Source organism: Bombus terrestris, chromosome 6 (genome assembly GCF_910591885.1).
Source record: "Bombus terrestris chromosome 6, iyBomTerr1.2, whole genome shotgun sequence".
Classification (NCBI taxonomy): domain Eukaryota; kingdom Metazoa; phylum Arthropoda; class Insecta; order Hymenoptera; family Apidae; genus Bombus; species Bombus terrestris.
The window spans coordinates 577258-594739 of NC_063274.1; the positions used below are offsets into that span (position 1 = coordinate 577258).

At 43.3% G+C, this 17482-nt stretch overlaps 1 protein-coding gene across 11 annotated transcripts in view; it reads left to right on the forward strand.

Annotated features, from left to right (window-relative positions):
• The window catches only part of LOC100645228, a 190581-nt gene that overhangs the window by 39217 nt on the left and 133882 nt on the right, over positions 1-17482 (forward strand). The window contains exon 1 of one of the 11 annotated variants that reach the window (XM_048406401.1): positions 13255-13497. The exons of 9 other annotated variants lie outside the window; for them this stretch is intronic. In XM_048406401.1, coding sequence (XP_048262358.1) covers positions 13439-13497 — 59 coding nt within the window. In that variant the 5' untranslated portion in view covers positions 13255-13438. Of the gene's footprint in view, positions 1-13254; positions 13498-17482 lie in introns of those variants that run through there. One more of the 11 variants, XM_048406410.1, reaches the window with a different exon arrangement.

The window sequence follows — 17482 nt, forward strand, 5'->3', positions numbered from 1 at the left end:
TCACCGAGAAAAAATGACAAAAGCGAGAATCGAGCATCGAACTGGCTGGAAAATTTGTCGCTTTCATTTCGACCAACGAATAAATCCTTCCAAGAAACCAATATCTCTGAGAACTTTCCGCCACAATGACGACGTTCTCCGGCGATGTAAGATTCTCAACAAGGAGTCGCTGCCGCTTGGATCGCGAAGGAACGCGCCGCCAAACTTTCGACTATTCGTTCCTCGTCGTTTGGAGATCGTTGTTCTCGAGAAAATCGGACTTGTTCGATCGACGAAACGTTCGTCGCGCGAGCAAATTTAAAGAGGGTTTCCAAACCACGTGAAAATGATTTGTCGCTATTTCCTCGAGAATCTGAATTCGAGGCGATGTCTTCCCTCTTGGGAATTATCGAAACGCGAGGTTAGATCGGCGTGCAACTTATCTATCGAAACGGAAAAACGCCGAGCCTTGTCAGTCTGTTCTCCAGCTTCGTTTAGATCTCCCTCTTAAGAATTCCTTTCAACCGATTTATTTTTCAATGTACAAACGTCGATCGTTTGTTATATTTTTAGCTTTTAACGATCGTGATTACCGTTTGATCATCGGGATAGCATTTCTAAAGTAGCTTGGGGAACTTGAGCAATTTAGGAATTTTCTTTGACCACTCCCAGAGTAGGTATCGTATTCTTTCTTGAAAACTTTCCAACTATTTTTTCAATAGTAATTTCCAACAAGGAGGAGCTACCGTATTAAAATTTTTCTTCCAACGAGTTCTTAAATAGTCTCGAATGTTTCCTATTCCGGATAAATCTGCGCAACAAAGAGGTGTACGGCATTTACGGATATTTTATCGCGCATAGAACACGAGCACGGATCGTTTCAAGCACTAAGCGATATTCGGTATAAGTTTGCCCGCGCGTCTTATCTGGCGCAATTTTTCACCTGGTATTCCGGGCACGAGTCTAAGGAATAAATCTTGCCTTTTTCGTTGGTGACGCGCTCGCGAGGGAAAAGTTAGGCGTGCGGATCTCGTTCGGTGAAATTCCGAATGGCAGTTCCCGTTTCGAAACTTTTCGAAGATCCTCGCGAGAATCGATACCGCGTAAAGACGCCACTTCCTCCTCCTTTTAAGACTTCTTTCATTTCCTTTTTCTTCTTCTTCTTCTTCATCATCATCTATATCCTCTTCTTACCTTTTCCGTAGATTTTAGAGGAACACCATTGCGTTTTTCTCACTTTGCAGCTAACTACGTACATATTTTCATCGGAAACGGTCTTCTTTGTTTCTTGAACTTTCGCTGGAACTTTGAAAAATGTCGCTCTTTGATTAATTTGAGCACACAACGGTACCATAAATTCTTCCAAATGTCCAAATTGGACAAATTGAGAATGTAAAGAATTAAATAAAAAAAAAAAAAACAACGGTACCGCGGTCTTAAGTTTCAGCGATCTTTAAATTGGTGGAGAAGAGGTTTCGAAAAGATGAAATTTATAAAAATTTTACATAAAATTTGTTCGACTTATCGTTAAATTTGAAAACTTGGAGCGGATACCGTATGGAAAGAAATACCGACGATAATTGGAACATTTTCGTTAATAGCAAATTTTCATAGTCTGCGACCGTTTTACGTCTTAAGATTACGATACAGTGGTACTTGTACCAAGAAAATAAAAGGAAAATCTATTAACCATAACTTAAGAGCTTCTCAAAGGTACGAAATTTGTAGCTTCTATCGGTATCATGGTCGAGCCGATTCTTCCGTATTCCGTATTGTTATTTTAATTTGAAAAAGTTTTGTAATATAATCGGGAAAAGTTGTTGCCCATAAATTTCTACAAAGTTGTTGCCGCACGATTTTTTCAAACTACTATCAAATGAGTTTATAGACTCGCGTTTATCGCTTTACGCCTTTTTCTTCACGATCTCCGATAAATCTTGCGAATGGTACGATGCGCCATAAAAGATATTTGCAACTATGAAATACGATTTCATTACGAGTCGTTTTTGCTACGATACGCTATAAAATCGGATCCAAAGCGGCGAGACGTGTTCCGCAACGGTGTGTTTTTCTATTTTGTTTCCGCCTACTTTGGATGCGAATTCGAGATTCTATCGTTTTCACAGACATCCATCTACTATCGAAAAGAACATTCCCTCGAATTTAACTCCGGTTGGAACTTAATTCTCGTCGATCCTGTCAACGGAATAACTTTCAATTTATTCGATGAAATCAGAAAAGTCAATAAGCTCTTAAACGCGATAAAAAAATCCGTACAATATAAGTTGGTAAATAAATGGTTAATTGTTAAACTTACAGTCCGGCGAACATCTTCGTTGATTCTCGTAGAGGCTTTAGCGAATAAGTAGGTATCTGTGTATAGACGGAATAGCGACAAGTAGGGGAAGCAGGGGCGTAGGAATCCGCAGGTTGTTGGTCAGAAAAAAGTTTCGCCGCGAAATTTCTCTTAGCGCAATTTGCTCCCTCTGGCAAACTCGACAAATGAAAAATGAGATTTCACGAGTGGCCGGGGGTGCGCCGCGACTTTCCTCGGGATTAAGTTCTGTGTACTGTACTACCTTTATAGTTGTGCCACGATTGCTTTTTTTCCCTCTTTTGCTTCTTTTGCCACGATCGGTCTCTTTTTCGCGTAACGGACCCGTTTCGTCGCTATTAATCATGAGTTTGAAAACTTCAACTGAAACGAAACGAAACGAAACGAAACGAAATCGGGAGATCGTGTCTGAATAATTCTCGAGGATGAATTGCACGCTCCAAGTAATTAACCTTACCTTGGACGTTTCGCGTAAAAAATATTTAATCTACGACCTACCATGATAAAATGTAACTGGGCAAGACGTTACGATCGTAAAGTTTACGCTCGTCGGTTATGCTTGGCACCGCATACGTCGAAGCAAACATCGAAAGGCAACCCCTTGTCGTACGACCGATGCAAGGCGGCTGAAAAATGTTGACCAACCTCGGTTCGAAGGATTTCGCAGCCCCTGGTTGCCGCATTTACCTCCCTCCGGTTAGCGGCACGGGGTAAAAGTATATCGTCGCACCCGCAGGAAATTCGACTCGGTGGAATCGTTAAGCCCGCTAACCTACAGGTAGCTAAGAGGCTTAAAACAAGGGGAAAGAGGACTGGCTCGACTTTATTAACGAGAGACGGCTGAGAACAGGTGCGCGGGCAGCGCCGAGCTTTCCGACCGCCCTTGCTCTCTAAATTTCCCTTCGTGCATCTTGCATGAGCTGCAGCACGCGGTCCCGCATTTTCACGCTTTACGGTTTTCCGGTTTTTCCTCGACATCGGGAGAACAAACGCGATAAAGAAACGCGCCGTTGGGTTTTTAACGCAAACAATTTTCGTTTTTCCCCACCGTGTTTTTAATACGTATATTTTTTTCCTCGGTTGGTTCGAGTTTTAGGACGGCTGGAAATAAAATTAATTTCCTTTGAAAGTTTCAAGCCGGTCGAACGTTGAGAGTTCCGAAAGAATATCGAAGATCTAGCCAGAGTTATCTTGCAACGGCAATTATACGAACCTTTTGGCGTTCCATCGCGTATCTACGTCTTCAAACAGCGACTCGCGAAATATCCCTACGTTTTTCAAAATCGACTACCTGTCTCTAACGATCGCCTGTCGTTCCAAAAGTTTGTACTTTTAGCGTAAAAAGATGCCTATGCCACGTTACGTCTGAATTACATTCCGATTACGTCTGAATCGGTTAGCGTTACGCCGGGCGACACTCTGCCTAGACCAGGCCACACACCGCGGGCAAGATGGCAACCAGATTTCCACAGATCCTTCCTGCGTACCCTCGATAGCCTCAAGTACCTTCCATAAATCCCAGGAATTTGCTAGTTAAGGTCCTTCAGACCGGACAAATATTCTTTCATTGAATTGTATTCGAAAGTTTATCGTCCACCATGGGTTGACACGGGAAAGCTGCCTTTTCTCCCACTGGCAACTTTATCTCGAGGGCGGTTGGCATCCTTCCTCATCCACCGACGTAGCAAATCACCAATAGAGAACGAAGCCCATTTCCCTCGCTCTTCTAGCCAAAATTGGTCCCGTCCGCTGGACACACCCATCCTTAGCTTTCCTTCGCCACGGCATCGTCGCCGAGCTTCACTGATTTTCCATTTTTTAAACAGTCAACGTGCCTTTGACCGGGTTTACATCCTTAGATCAGTCATTTACTTAACGCGCGTAGTCATACATACGCACCAGCGTAACTATCTTCGTTACAAAGTTGTTGGAACCAACTGTGATTTTTAACTCATCAGTGTACAAAGTTGTGGGAAATATAAATTTTTGTTAATCGCAGTGTTATATTACATCAACCACCGTTATTATCCTAACCGAAATAAGGGGATCGATCCATTCGTGGTGTCGATTGTTACAATCGTAACGCACACAACGAAAATACAGTTAGCGTGCAGCTTGATCGACAGAAACCTCGTGGAAAGAGAAGAACGTGACATTTTGCGCGAGAAGACGCTGGAGTAATCGGCGTAGCGTTTTCAGCGTAATGAACAACGAACCGTTCAGCCGGTAAATGTCAAACCCTGTCGCTCAAAGAGCCACGGTTCACAGTACGTATTTACGTATGTTCGCGTATATCTGGTTGGAAGAAAGAAGTTGGTTGGCGATCGAGGCGATTCAATGGCTCTTGTTACGTGGACGAATTTCCAGGTATTAACGAGCCGGGTTCGGTTTCGGTTTCGGTTTCCAAGTTTTCCTACCTAACCCCAATTCTTTCCCAATCGAGTACCTATATACTTGCCGAAACTCGAAATCCGTCCAAGTTTATTATTTCGTTATACTGGCAATTTCTATTTGTTTACTTAGCTTTTATTTTTTATCGCGGTTAATTTTTAACTAAATTCTCGGTATTCAGATACTTTTGATATTCGGAAAATCGTTGACGGCTTCGTATTCTGTGTTAATTAAAGCGCTAAGATAGCGCGCAAAGATTTTTGTTACGGTAGAGAGATTGTATTTGCGATTTTCGCTGAATTTTTGTTTACCTCCAGATTGCATAGCATCGCAGAAATTTTCGAATCCGTTGCAACGGTCACTTTCGTTTCTGTCGGTGCGTCGTGTCGTTTGTTGGTAACGACCGCGCTAAATCGTTATCTCGTAAACGGTTCTTAAAACCTTAAAACCGACGAAGAATATCGCTTTGTCGACGGTAATTCTACAAAGTGAAAACTAATTTCTCCTCCACGTGTATACGTATGTTGTTACTTTTATTATTAACATATAATATCGAATGTTCGATATATAAGCTATTCTACGATAAAATGGGTATCGCTTATTATTATAATGACTATTTTTCGCGTGGCATCTAATAAAGGATAAATTTTTTGTTCTATCGTTGTATTAATACCCTGGAAAGCGAAAATACGTCAAGTAAGATAGCCGTTCATGTTTTTTTTTATCATTATTTATATTACGTATTACGTATGAACGTATTATTTTACCAGTGGTAGTTTGTTTTTTGTGGAAGGTACACGATCATAGAGAAAATGTTAAAGGTGATTCACGTTCGATCCTTTGGACGGGAAAAAAGCGAATTCACTGATTCGACGAAAAGTTAAAATTGCGATAGGTGAAGGCCGTGTAACCGCGAACAAAATCATTTATAAGCGTCAGAGTAGTTGGATAATGTTATTTATTCGACGTGATTATTACATACGAGTCTTTCTCATTCGTTCGCGAGTTGATCTTCGAACACAGCGTTAAATTCTATAGAAGGGGAACGAAATTCGTTGCCAAAATACCGCACGTTTGCGAATAAGTCACGAACAATGGAACAAAGGGGCATCTCTGTATCGAAGAATACGACTGAGAAACAAATTGAAAGCGCAAAAGAGGAAATTCGTGGAAGATGCAGCTGCAAACAGCCGCCATTCATAGCCGTTAACGGTCACTCGCTCGTTACGAGTCCCCGACGGTCGCACCCTTTTTTCCAACCATACACTCGCGTTTCGTACGCTCTACATCGCTCTACACCGACGAAAAGTTTCTGAAAGTGACAAAAGTTCCACGAGCGAGTTCGAATTCCAGTTTTCTAGAGAATGGAAACCCGGAACGGGCGGTCCACGTTGCGCGCATGTGCCCCTGTACTACGAGCTTTGGATTTCCATGAGAAACGTTCGCAAGCGGTAAGACGGAAAGTTTTCGCGTCGCGTGATGTCCGAAACAGCGTGAGAATGGCCATGGAGCGTCGGAGGACACTCGGCAAATACGTACAAAGAGAGCTTCCAGAGCTATTGTTTATGGAGACATCCGAGACTCGAAGAGAGAAACCAGTCCGAAGTTTCCAGCAAAAGTTCCAGGAGAATACAGGCCAGATGCCTGTGCTATTTAAGTCGACGATTCCACGCTCTTTCCTTCGTTGTCTAGTTCGAAGAGCGAAAAGACGCTGACTCTCCGAGTTATTGAAAACTTCCAATTAGATCATTTCGGTCAAGTATTTCATTCGCAAAGTTTGATAAAAAAAATTTGAGCGCTTCCGTTGGTAAATGTTTGAAACGTCGATCGAGCGGAAAAGCTTGAGAGAGAAAGAAATCGAGAAGGGGAAAGGAATTTGTCCGACGGGCGAAAAAATAAAGTAGCAACTGTTACGATCGAATTTCGCGGACCTCTATAGTTCGGTATAGCACGGCGTGGACAGCGAACGATCAACGGTTAACGATCAGTCGCGAAATAGCTGTCGAGCGGAGCACTTATCGTTAGCGGTAGATCGTATTGATTTCAAATCGTTCGGTATACCGCATTCTTATTACTTTTTTTTTAACAACGTTGGTATTATTATTATTATTTGTGCGCGAATAAACGGATTTTTCGATGTAGAGCAAATGTTTCGTGAAAATTGGATAAATTCCATTTAAGCAGTTTCGTGTGAAATCAAGATTAAATCTTGATCGAGATTGCAAACGATTAGTCATTGTGATACCTTCTCACGCTTTCTGTTTGCTTAATTGGTAAAACGTAGTTGGATAGAAACATTTTCTATATGCGTATCGTGCGAGGGATCGATGGTACAGAAAGCGTGCTGACTAATAGAAACTGATAGAAACTAGTTCAAACGGCTAATGGAATATATGACCGTAAATGAAATGTCGAAATCGTCGAAAACGGAGTGTGCGAGTTAAGAGTTTCGTGCCAATACAATATCTGAATAACGCTGTACGCATGTTGTGTGTAAAACGATGCACCAAACACCGCTTGTAGAATGTTTCTCGTCTGTTTACTCGCGAATCAAATTTGATCGAGTAATACACGACTAAAAAGAGAGCAAGCGATACGCATAAATCGACGTAGAATTTTTTGCTATTTTGTTCTATGGGAAGATGATCGAATCGCTTATCTTTACTCGAGAATTCGTATCGTCGGCTCGCAAAGCATCTCTGCTAGATTTCGAACGAGTAGATTTAAGAACGTACATCGTACTACCGTTCTTACGCGTTCTCGAGCATTTTTCCGTTTAACGACGTGACAACTTTGCCCGCAAGTATGAAATCCTGGTGAAGTTTATCGGACCGAAAGCAACGAGGAGCACGTGCGCCAGCTCGTGGCCACAAGTCGCCTTTTATTACGCGTACGCGTATATTTATGCGTATATTTATTTTATTTCTTTTATCAAATAACTTGCACAAATTTAGCGAAACAATATCGCTGATTTCGAGTCGATTATTCGATACTATATATTTATACATGCCAAAGTCCCTACGTTCTTAAGATCTTGGCAATTGCACGTAACAAGTCAAGGTGAAATAACGCGCTTCTTTCGCAGAAGATGTGGAATTTTCCTGTCGTTTGATACAGATACCTGAATCGTAAGAAGGACTATACGAAGCAAGAAATAATTAGATCGATTCGTTCTTTTCACGATACGACGCTATTAAGGAATTCGATGAAAATCGCAATAAATAATCGAATAAACGCGACTAACGATGCGCATGCATCAACGCGCGTCAAACGATCGTCGTTATGTAGGTGTTTCGATGTAGCCGGTAAACGGATACAGTTGATTAACATTGTATATTATTTTCAAAGTAACAAAGTTCCTGCCATCGATGTACAATATGTGTTTTTAAACGCGGTTACACCTGTATGCGCGAACGAACGAACTCTAATTAGAAGAAGATTACGGTTCTAATATATTTTCGAGTTGCAGATATTTCACAAAGACGAGATAGTAGTTTCGATGATATCTTATTCTTGTCAGGTTGAACGCTCATTTTCCAATAAAATTCGCGCCACTCGTGCTTTAACCGGTCAAACCGGTGTAACACGTATCGCTATGAAAAACAGCCGATTCTATTCGTCGCGAAGTTACACCAATTGTACACGATACGTTGCGCAATATAGTTTAGTTATGTAGTGCCGGATATATGTATCGTTGCGCACGCACGGTTGCATTCGTAATTTTACAAGGAAAGCTTAATCCAAAGTTGCGTTCTACTTCTGCCCGAAGCAACCACCGCTAGTTCTCGGCACGTAAAAGAACTTTGTTCCCCGGCGCTTTGACCAACCTGACAGGCACTTTTCTCTGAAATAAAATAACGGGCGCTTGCATACCTGCGCCCATTCACTCGCCCTCGGTGAATATGGATTCCGACCGATTGTGCCGACACGACGCGACAATGCCATCGAAAGAAAAGGACCCTTTTACCCGAGGTGTTCACCTGTGGCCTCGAATGCGCGTCGTCAGGTGTATTCAGCGCGAGGGACCTCGTTAAACGCGTTCGTCGTGCGCCTAGTATTTAGCAGTGTTTTTACCGCCGAGTCTCTCTGCCCTTTATACGTCCTTTTATCGTCCGATACATTCTCTTCTTATTTTTGCAATCACTTGGTTAGCCAACGATAAATATCGGTTACTTCTGTATCCCGTGATGTATCGCAAGACTTTAGAATTTAGAAAACCATGATCGTTGCTCGTGGTTGCAAGTGGATGAATAGCGTGAATTTTGTTGCGTACCTAACCGTCGTATATTGGATCCTAAGGAAGAAAAGACCAGAATCAAAAGTCGATCAGCAGCGATCAGTAGAGATTCAAATTTTACTGACTTTTGTTTACATATACCAGGTGAAGTAGGTATTTCCTATGTAATGTGTAGTACCATTTAAAATTACTAGATAGAGGATTCGAATTAGTACTAACCGGATGTTTACATATACTAGACGAAGTATGTATTTCCTATGTAATGCGTAGTACCATTTAAAATTACTAGATAGAGGATTTGAATTAGTACTAACCGGATGAACTACGCTATAATCCAAACAACTGGCCACATTTTACTTCACGTATTACAGTTTGCGTAGGTTAACTATGTTACAGAGGAGAAATTTGTATTAGTAATGGCAAATACAACCGTTTCCTATGAGAACCAAACGTGCGCATACGTACTCACAACGCGCATAAGAGGTTTATCCTCGTGAGTTCCATTTAGGTTAAGCGAATCAACATCCATCAAAGAGTCGAAGTGACTTTGGTCGATGAATTTCTATTTTACAAGGAAAGCAATTACGTAGATACGCTTTGCCTTGGAACTATCAGCTTCCGTTATTTTATTATTCCGTTGTATCGTTTTACGCCGATCGATGAGCGAAGACGAATCGATAAACAGGATTTACGATACGGACTTTTCGTACGATTTAATCGCGATCGCGCGATACGAAGGAGTAGCAGCTAATGAGAAAAACTACGGAGAATTAGTCGCCATAAAGTAGGGCATGCATACTATGCATGAGGAGAAATATGGGAATTACCCTTTAATTACCCAGTATTCCAGATGCACGGAGATATGGATTATTCCACGGTTAAAGCGATGGATTCTTTGCGTCCTCGTTTTCTTCTTTATTCTTCTTAAATAATGGAAAGAAAGTCAAAACGTTCAGTTTGAACGCACAACGTTAACATTTTATTCCGATACTATCCGATTTAGATATATTTCGCGAAATATTTCGAAAAAATATCGTAAAAGATAGGTCGGAGCTGCCGACTAGAAAATAGTAAACGCTATTCAGCGAACTCGGAAACGACGCGTCAACTTATCCTGGAATTTTTTCAGGGAAAGAACATCGACCGATCTTTTGTCGTCCGTGAAGTTGCCGGCTACCGGACGAAAAGAAACGCCCGCTGCGAGGAATCGATGTGACGCGAAAGTTCGATCCGTCATGCTGTGTCGGGACCTTTGTTCCGTCGCCTACAACGACAGTCTCCTCTAACGAACTTCTCGTCGAAATTAACGTCGTCTGTTTCGCATCTTTCCACGCCGCTTTTCCACGCGGACCTGCCCAAACGAATTCTCGATATCGAGGAACCGCTCACCTCGGGCGGAATCGATCGTGATTCAGGGTACCTGCTACGCATACGACGATCATTGCGAAATGCGAGTATCGTTTTCTCTAGAAACGCGAATCTTGCGATATTCGAAGGTAACTGGTGATCGATTTTCCGTACAATGTACGTACGTTTATTCGTTTTTCAGTTAGCGGAGTTAGTTAGGCAAGTTAACGGGTCAATTGCAAATGTAACGATTTGTCAAAGTTGTTCGAGGCGAGTCTTATATTACGTTACGAATTATTTTCGATTCCGTTTGCTCGTTCGTAATCGAGTTAGAAGAGAATTTTGTCATTGAAAGCGGCACGGCGTAACGGTGTTTAACGACGAAAGTTGTCGGGCAACTCGGTAGCTTCGAAATTATAATGTAAATTTCCGTTAAAATACTATATCCGTCCGACCTGGCTGTAAAATTGGACCAGACGCTACGTGTTTCACAATTTATCTCGCAAAATTTACGTCCGGCTTTTGCAAAACGTAGAACCGTGCATACACGATGTACGTACATGCATGAAAAACAAATTATGTAGCGCATTCCATCCTGAGTAGGTCATCGATGACGACCCATGGTATTTCTCGAAAGTGGTATCTTCTTTGAGGCAATGCCTACGTTCTTTCTTCCGTTGCTCTTTATTCCCGAGGATAAGAGGATCGAAACGAGTTGCGAAGATCGTAATTTTCGTAATTCGCCCAAGATTCGGCAAGCAACGAAATTTCCCTTTTATCGAGCGAGATGTTCCATCTTCGAGGAGAGAGATATCGAACTTTGGCTAGCTAGAGTCTTAGCTAGGAATTGAGATCGTTTCACCGTAACGACGGTGCTCGACATCGGTGCAGCCTTTTATTTGTAAAACGAGCCACGTTCGGCCGCGTATAGAATTGCTGTTTACGGACTCCTATCCTTGGGCCACTGAAAATCTATTATTAGCGCACCAGACGCAGGTAGACGTCGCGTCGTTAAAACTATGAATCATCCTTCGAGACTGCTCTTCAGCTTCTTTTCCGTTGTCGCACGATGCTTCCCTTCGTTTTTTCGAAGAAATTTACGAATTAGAGTCGTTGAAAAATACCACGGTGTTGCGTTCTCTGTAAAGCGGAGCGGTATCTCTCGTGAAATAGAAAATGCAATTGAACATCCAAGTGGCTCTTACTATAATCTCCCGACGAGGAGCCATTCGCGACGCTTTATGATACACATGAGATAGCATAGCATGCATTTACGACGGATAAACGAAAGAGGTGCATGTAATCGACCGTCCCTGAAAGACAATATGTTCAGATTTTTTACGGATAAAGGCAAATTTGGATGATTAGTTACGAATTAACGACCGAACGAACTGCTTGTCCAAATACGTCGCGACTCGTTTCTCGGAAATAATTCTGAACGACAGCTTCCTTTTTCGCGCGATACGTAGCCGCGAATATCTAGCGCCGTCAACGTTCTTCCCGTTAAATTTTCATCATCCGTCGAATGTAAATCTTTCCACGAGTCATAGTTTGCCGATAATAATTCCTCGCGCGAACTCTCCAGCACGTAATTCTTTAAATTAGACAAGATATTCTTCGGCCGAATTATAATTTTCGTCGCGAGTGTCAACACGATATTCCGTTTATCTTGCGAAAGCAGCAAAATTCCACGGAATTAAAAACGCTCGAGTCACAATCCCGTTATAGCTCTCAGGGGACGATTTCGATGAAATTCCGGAGGAAAGAAGCGTTAATTTTCGCTCATTAATAATTTAGTAGTCCTGACGTTAATTCGACGATCGGCGGTCCTTGCAAAATTTATCCGAGACGACCGAAGATGCTCGGTCAGGGGTTAAGCGTGGCGGACTTGCAACCGGCAAGTGCCAGGATCTCAGCGTCGCTGCCTTCTCCGGTGCTGCGAGAACAGTTCGAACGAAAATTAACGTTACTTTCGAAAAGTTGAGCCGCGTTACGGGTTACGGCCCATGCGCACAAGTCGTTTCTGCCGTATACACGGTGTGCCTAGAAGTTTAGTCTTTCGTGTGATCAAGAAAAACGAGTTATTCGAATCTGGCGTTCTTTTTCCGAATAGCCTCGGTTAGCTGCGTGTTTTACATAGAAAACAGGTGTAGGCGATCGACGAATTTTAGTCTGGTCGCAAAGGTCAAACTGAATATCTCGAAACGAAAAATACCAGATGAATCGCTATTGTAATCGATGTTACTTGGATCGCGAAGCAGATACCTAACGCGTATTACAGCGATGTTAAAACGACGCCAAACGATAAGACGCGACACTCGATCGATCGAAACTGTTGAAAGCAAAAATCCCGATGCTTTATTTTTCGGCTTCTTTCGTTAAGTCGAAATATCGTTGAATTTGTCATTCGGCATAAGCTGTTTCCTTGCACTCGATCCTGTTAGATAATTTTAACGATCCTAAGATTATCAGTCAATTCTTTACCAACGATGTCGATTGTTTTTTTTTTTACGAACAATATCGCCGTTTATCAAACGTAAACCCGAGATATTTAACGGACTATTAATCAGTATCTAGAAACTGCATCTTCTTTCAGCTTGGAATCTTTAGCCGTGCCTCCATCGAACCAACATGGAGCAACGTTCCGCTGTTGTTGCTGTTACTTGAAAAAGTCATCGCTCGTTGCCGAACGTTGGTTCAGCAAGGGGAAAACGTTCGTTGCTCGATGTTGCTTCAGCTTGGTCGGCATAGAGGGTGGTCGAGATGCGAGTAAGTAAACGTGACCGTGGACAACCTGTGTTTCGGTAATATCGGATCGTGATGATAGGTTGTCATAGGAGACGAACGAAGAACGACAACAAAAGAACGTCAGCTGGCCTGCCGTTGCCGGAACGCTGTAATTAGAAACCGGTGGAGGGGGGCTTGAACGGAGCGACCTGGTGGGGGTTGATCGGCCGCGAAGCGTGGCTCCTCTTCAGTCGGTCCGGAAACGCGGTCTACGCAGCACGTTTTTCGTCGTTGTACGCTCGCTCGTTGCACGTGACGCGATGTTTCTTTGTATGCGTGGATCGTTGTGCTCGTCGTGGCCGCGTCCGGTGGTCGTTGCGCGGTGTGCCAGTGCGTAAACAGAGTGAAAAAGGTACGTGGTTATGAGGGAGGCTGCCTCGGCCAGCGGGATGGTCAGCTTTAAGAACAACAACGCGGACAGGTACGCTCGAGCGCATTTCTGTGGATTCCCAATCGCGTTTAACGCGCTTCGAGCGCGCCACTCTGCGGCAACAGCGTAATACGACGTAACGAGAATATCCAACCGTTCGACGATTACGTTATGGAAACGAGCTACTCTCGATTTTCCTGGTATTCGGATTATTCGATTCTGGAACACGCGATCATATCGAAAATGAAACGCCAGCGAATCGGTTTTCACCAGGTGCTAATTATCTCTGGATTTGCTTAACGGGGCATTGCCGCGTGCACGAGTTATAAAATGTCCTATCTTTATCGCGCTCCGTTTCCGCATAGCCCGAAAAACACGGACCATGCATTCGCGCTTATTACCGTTTCGTATCGCGCAACCTACGATTCAATTTACAAAAGTTTCGAGCGACTGTACTCGATAAATCCCGAGTATCGTTCGCGATAGAGAAAACGATGTCGAAAGATAATGCCTTTAATCGTGCTATTTACTTTTGATCTCGTCCAATAATACGTTTGTGTACGTATTATTACTTTGTTTCTTCTTACGGCTTACGATCGATTTGCGAACGAATGCGCGCAATAATTAGAAATTACGATGGCAATTACAAAAAAAGTTTTTCTCGTTTCGTCGAATGAAAGTGTTTAGCAGTTGTAACTTCGATATCCGATTTTTCCCCTCAACTTTGGGTGCGTTATCGCGCCCAACGTCGAATTTAAAGTTCTCGTTTAAAACTCGTTTCGATCGTGCCGTGCTATATTTCGAAGGAAAAGTTTTCCTCCGCGTTGTTTCGGAAACTGGATTACGCTCCCGAGTCTAGTTTCTGATACGAGTCGATGCTTATTGCGAAAATGAAGAGGTTAGTCCTCCTCCGATAGACACGTATCGGCGCTTTAGTCCAACATTTTTCTCCTTCGCGTCTCCTCGATACTCGCTATTTATTGTTTTCTCGGATTTATCTACGCGTTACTCTGCGATCCGTTTGATTCGCAGAACGGCTTTCTTCTTCTCTGTTTGTTCTCTGCCGTCACTTTTTTTATAACTCAAGCATAGCTGATTAAAAGAAGAAAAAGTTGGGTTACGATAGTCGCGTTGCTTTACTTATCGCCTCTTAGGAGATATAAACATTTACGAACTTGTAGTCGAGCAAATCGATGTCATCGATATAACGTCGCACGAACCAACGACAGGATATAAATAATCAAGTTGCAAACATTTTTATCGTAGGACACGGCTGAAATTCTCGTATATATACGACCCGTGAAGGGATACACGTACGTAAAGTTTCAGGTCAATTGGTTTACAAAGTATCGCGAAAATCCATTTTTCGAAACGTATGTAGCTCGATGCTCGGAACCACGCGAGAATGCGCCACTACCAAGAAGTACATGTCGGCGATAACGAAAAAAAATTTACGAAAAAATAATCCTTCAATCATATCAATTATATCAATTAACTGGGACTACTCGAACGCGCGTATGTCCCAAATATTTCCAAGTTGGAAGCGTAAAGTAAGAAAAGGGGACAGTTTTTCGATCGCGAGCGAATACGCGACAAAAAGTAATATTACGTCAGCGACGGTTAACGCGCTAACAACACGCGGTTCGTTCGGCAATCAATTAGTCGTATCTAGTATCGACTAGAGTAGAAAAGAACCGGATCTCGACGAAACTCTCGTTTTGGTCGTATCCGAGTTGGAAATCCATCATCGACGGTAGGAAACACGCAGCGGAATAGCAATGCTTCTCGAATTTGGTCGGACTATGCAGGAATATCGGATTCCTTTGGCCAAGCTTTAGCCAGGTACATGGCGCGGACGCGATCCGGTGCAACGCGTGACAGAGAGCGTGTGCGTTTCGCGTTTGTTTGACTTGGAACGAGTTGCAGCGATTCGGCGGCGGGGGTTTTCGAAAAATCTCGTTGCGGGCAAATGGGGCGAGTTCCGAGCATTGTAAAGTTTCCGAGGTGAAATTGCCGTTGGCGCAGCCGTTTCCGCTGCGATAGACCGCATTCCAACCGTGGTTCCAGGTATTCCGATTGGATCTTGAGGATTATGGCGGACAGTAGTAGTAGGGAAATCGCGTTGCTCGAATACGATCGTCGACAGATTACCGAACGATATCGATGCTGCGTTAGTTTCTGCGAACGCGTCGCGTCCCTCGATGAAACGTTATTATTTTAACCGAGAGAATGTTGCTTTAATGCCAGTTGCCAGCCAGCCCTCTCCGTCCACCCTTTCGGCTGCGACAACGCGCTTCTCGAAATATTAACGTTTTATGGAAATCGGGACTACCCGTACGTGTTACGCGCGAGTTCCTGCATTAGTCGCGTTTGCTTTTTCGCCAAAAATGCTGGAAGATAGCTTTTCTTCGAATTCCTTCCCCTTCAACGGCACGTCCGGCGATGAAACGCGGTCGTAACGTTGCAGTAAATCCGGAATCCCATAGGATGCAACATGCAACGAGTTTCGAATCCCTTAGCGGATTCCGATCATCGTGCGAATTCGTTTTTCTAAAGTTCTGCCGATTTGTCGTCGAGCGATATTCCGCGGCGGAGCCGTGGTTGGCCGTCGTTGCCCGAGCAACGGACGGAAGAGGAACGTTAAGACCACCGCAAAGTTTGTGGCATTGGACGGACGCCGTTAAGGTCAAGTATAGAACGTTTCTTGTCTAAACTTGGCTACGGCGTTTCGTTGAATTTTTAGCAACCACCGCGAGCTCTCCGCCAGGGGCACCCCCTGAAACGCCGTCGTTTTGTCGCGAACGTTCGAATCTTAAAATAATAACGCCAAAATTAGAGTAAGAGGGTGTAACGCTACGTCGAGGTTTATAACGCGTGAGTTTCCATCTTAATTTATTGAGATCGTCGAATCTCCCTAAAGCTCGCTCGTTACGATCGACCAATGTCAGCGAACTTGCAAAGTGTAATCGCATTTTTTTTATTACGGCCCTTGTTGGGAAACGATCGGCGGCGTGACCGCCAATTACCGTGACAAACGGGAAAACGGTCTTCCATCGAGAAAAACATCGATCTCAACGACAAGCTAAATTTACTTGGCTATCGTTTAACGTTTCTGCGTTTAACGTCTACGGTCTACATAGGTCCGTACATTATGCAACTTTGTGCTTATGTACTCTGAAAAACGAACGGAGACGGGGCTGCGTAGAAATAATACGCGTTGCATATATCGAAGAAACGTGACGAACGATTCGCAACGGGGAATTGCGATTTTTAATCCGTCGAGCTGGCTTGCCAATGCTCGTTAAATCCCGACTTAACATCGTTCCACTCTTTGTCTTCCCATTGTTTTTATCCTACGGTCGTCTTCTTTGTTTTTCTATATTCGTCGAGAGATGGTACGGACGAAAGCGAAAAGAAAAAAAGAAAGAAGAGGTTCGATGTCGTTTTTTTTCCAAATTTTCCCCATTTTCTTGTAGGATAAATTTTTAGTTTTTATTCGCGCAAGTTGCCATTGAAATTTGCTTTGCCGCGTTGCAACGTGGCGTGACTCTTTATTCGAGAGACAGAAAACATGTGGCACGCAGGTGTGCACTCGCCGTCTCTTCGACACAATTTCCAACACATTTTACTTCAGTTTTCAAATACAACCATAGTCCATAGTCGGCGTGATTTCTATCGAAAAACACGGACTTTAGTTCTAGTTTTAGAAAAAACTTTTCGAGGCAATTGTTTTTTCTTAGCACGTACATTCCTACGGATTCTCTCTATCTTTATCTCTCTATCTCGTTATCGTACGATTTGTATCGGAGGCGATGAAAATCAAATTTATCGTGCCGTCTACGTCCATATGAATTTCACCGTGACACGACACCGTAACGATATTTTCCGAACAAAGTCGGATTACGGATTAGTCTTGGGTCTTCGTTAGACGAGATCGTGAGACCGGAAGGTTGGCTTTCGGCGCGGATCTCTCGCGGCGCGCGCACCAGCATCCTGCGAGTTTGCCCTTCGTTCGCGTAATTAGCGTTGCTACGAG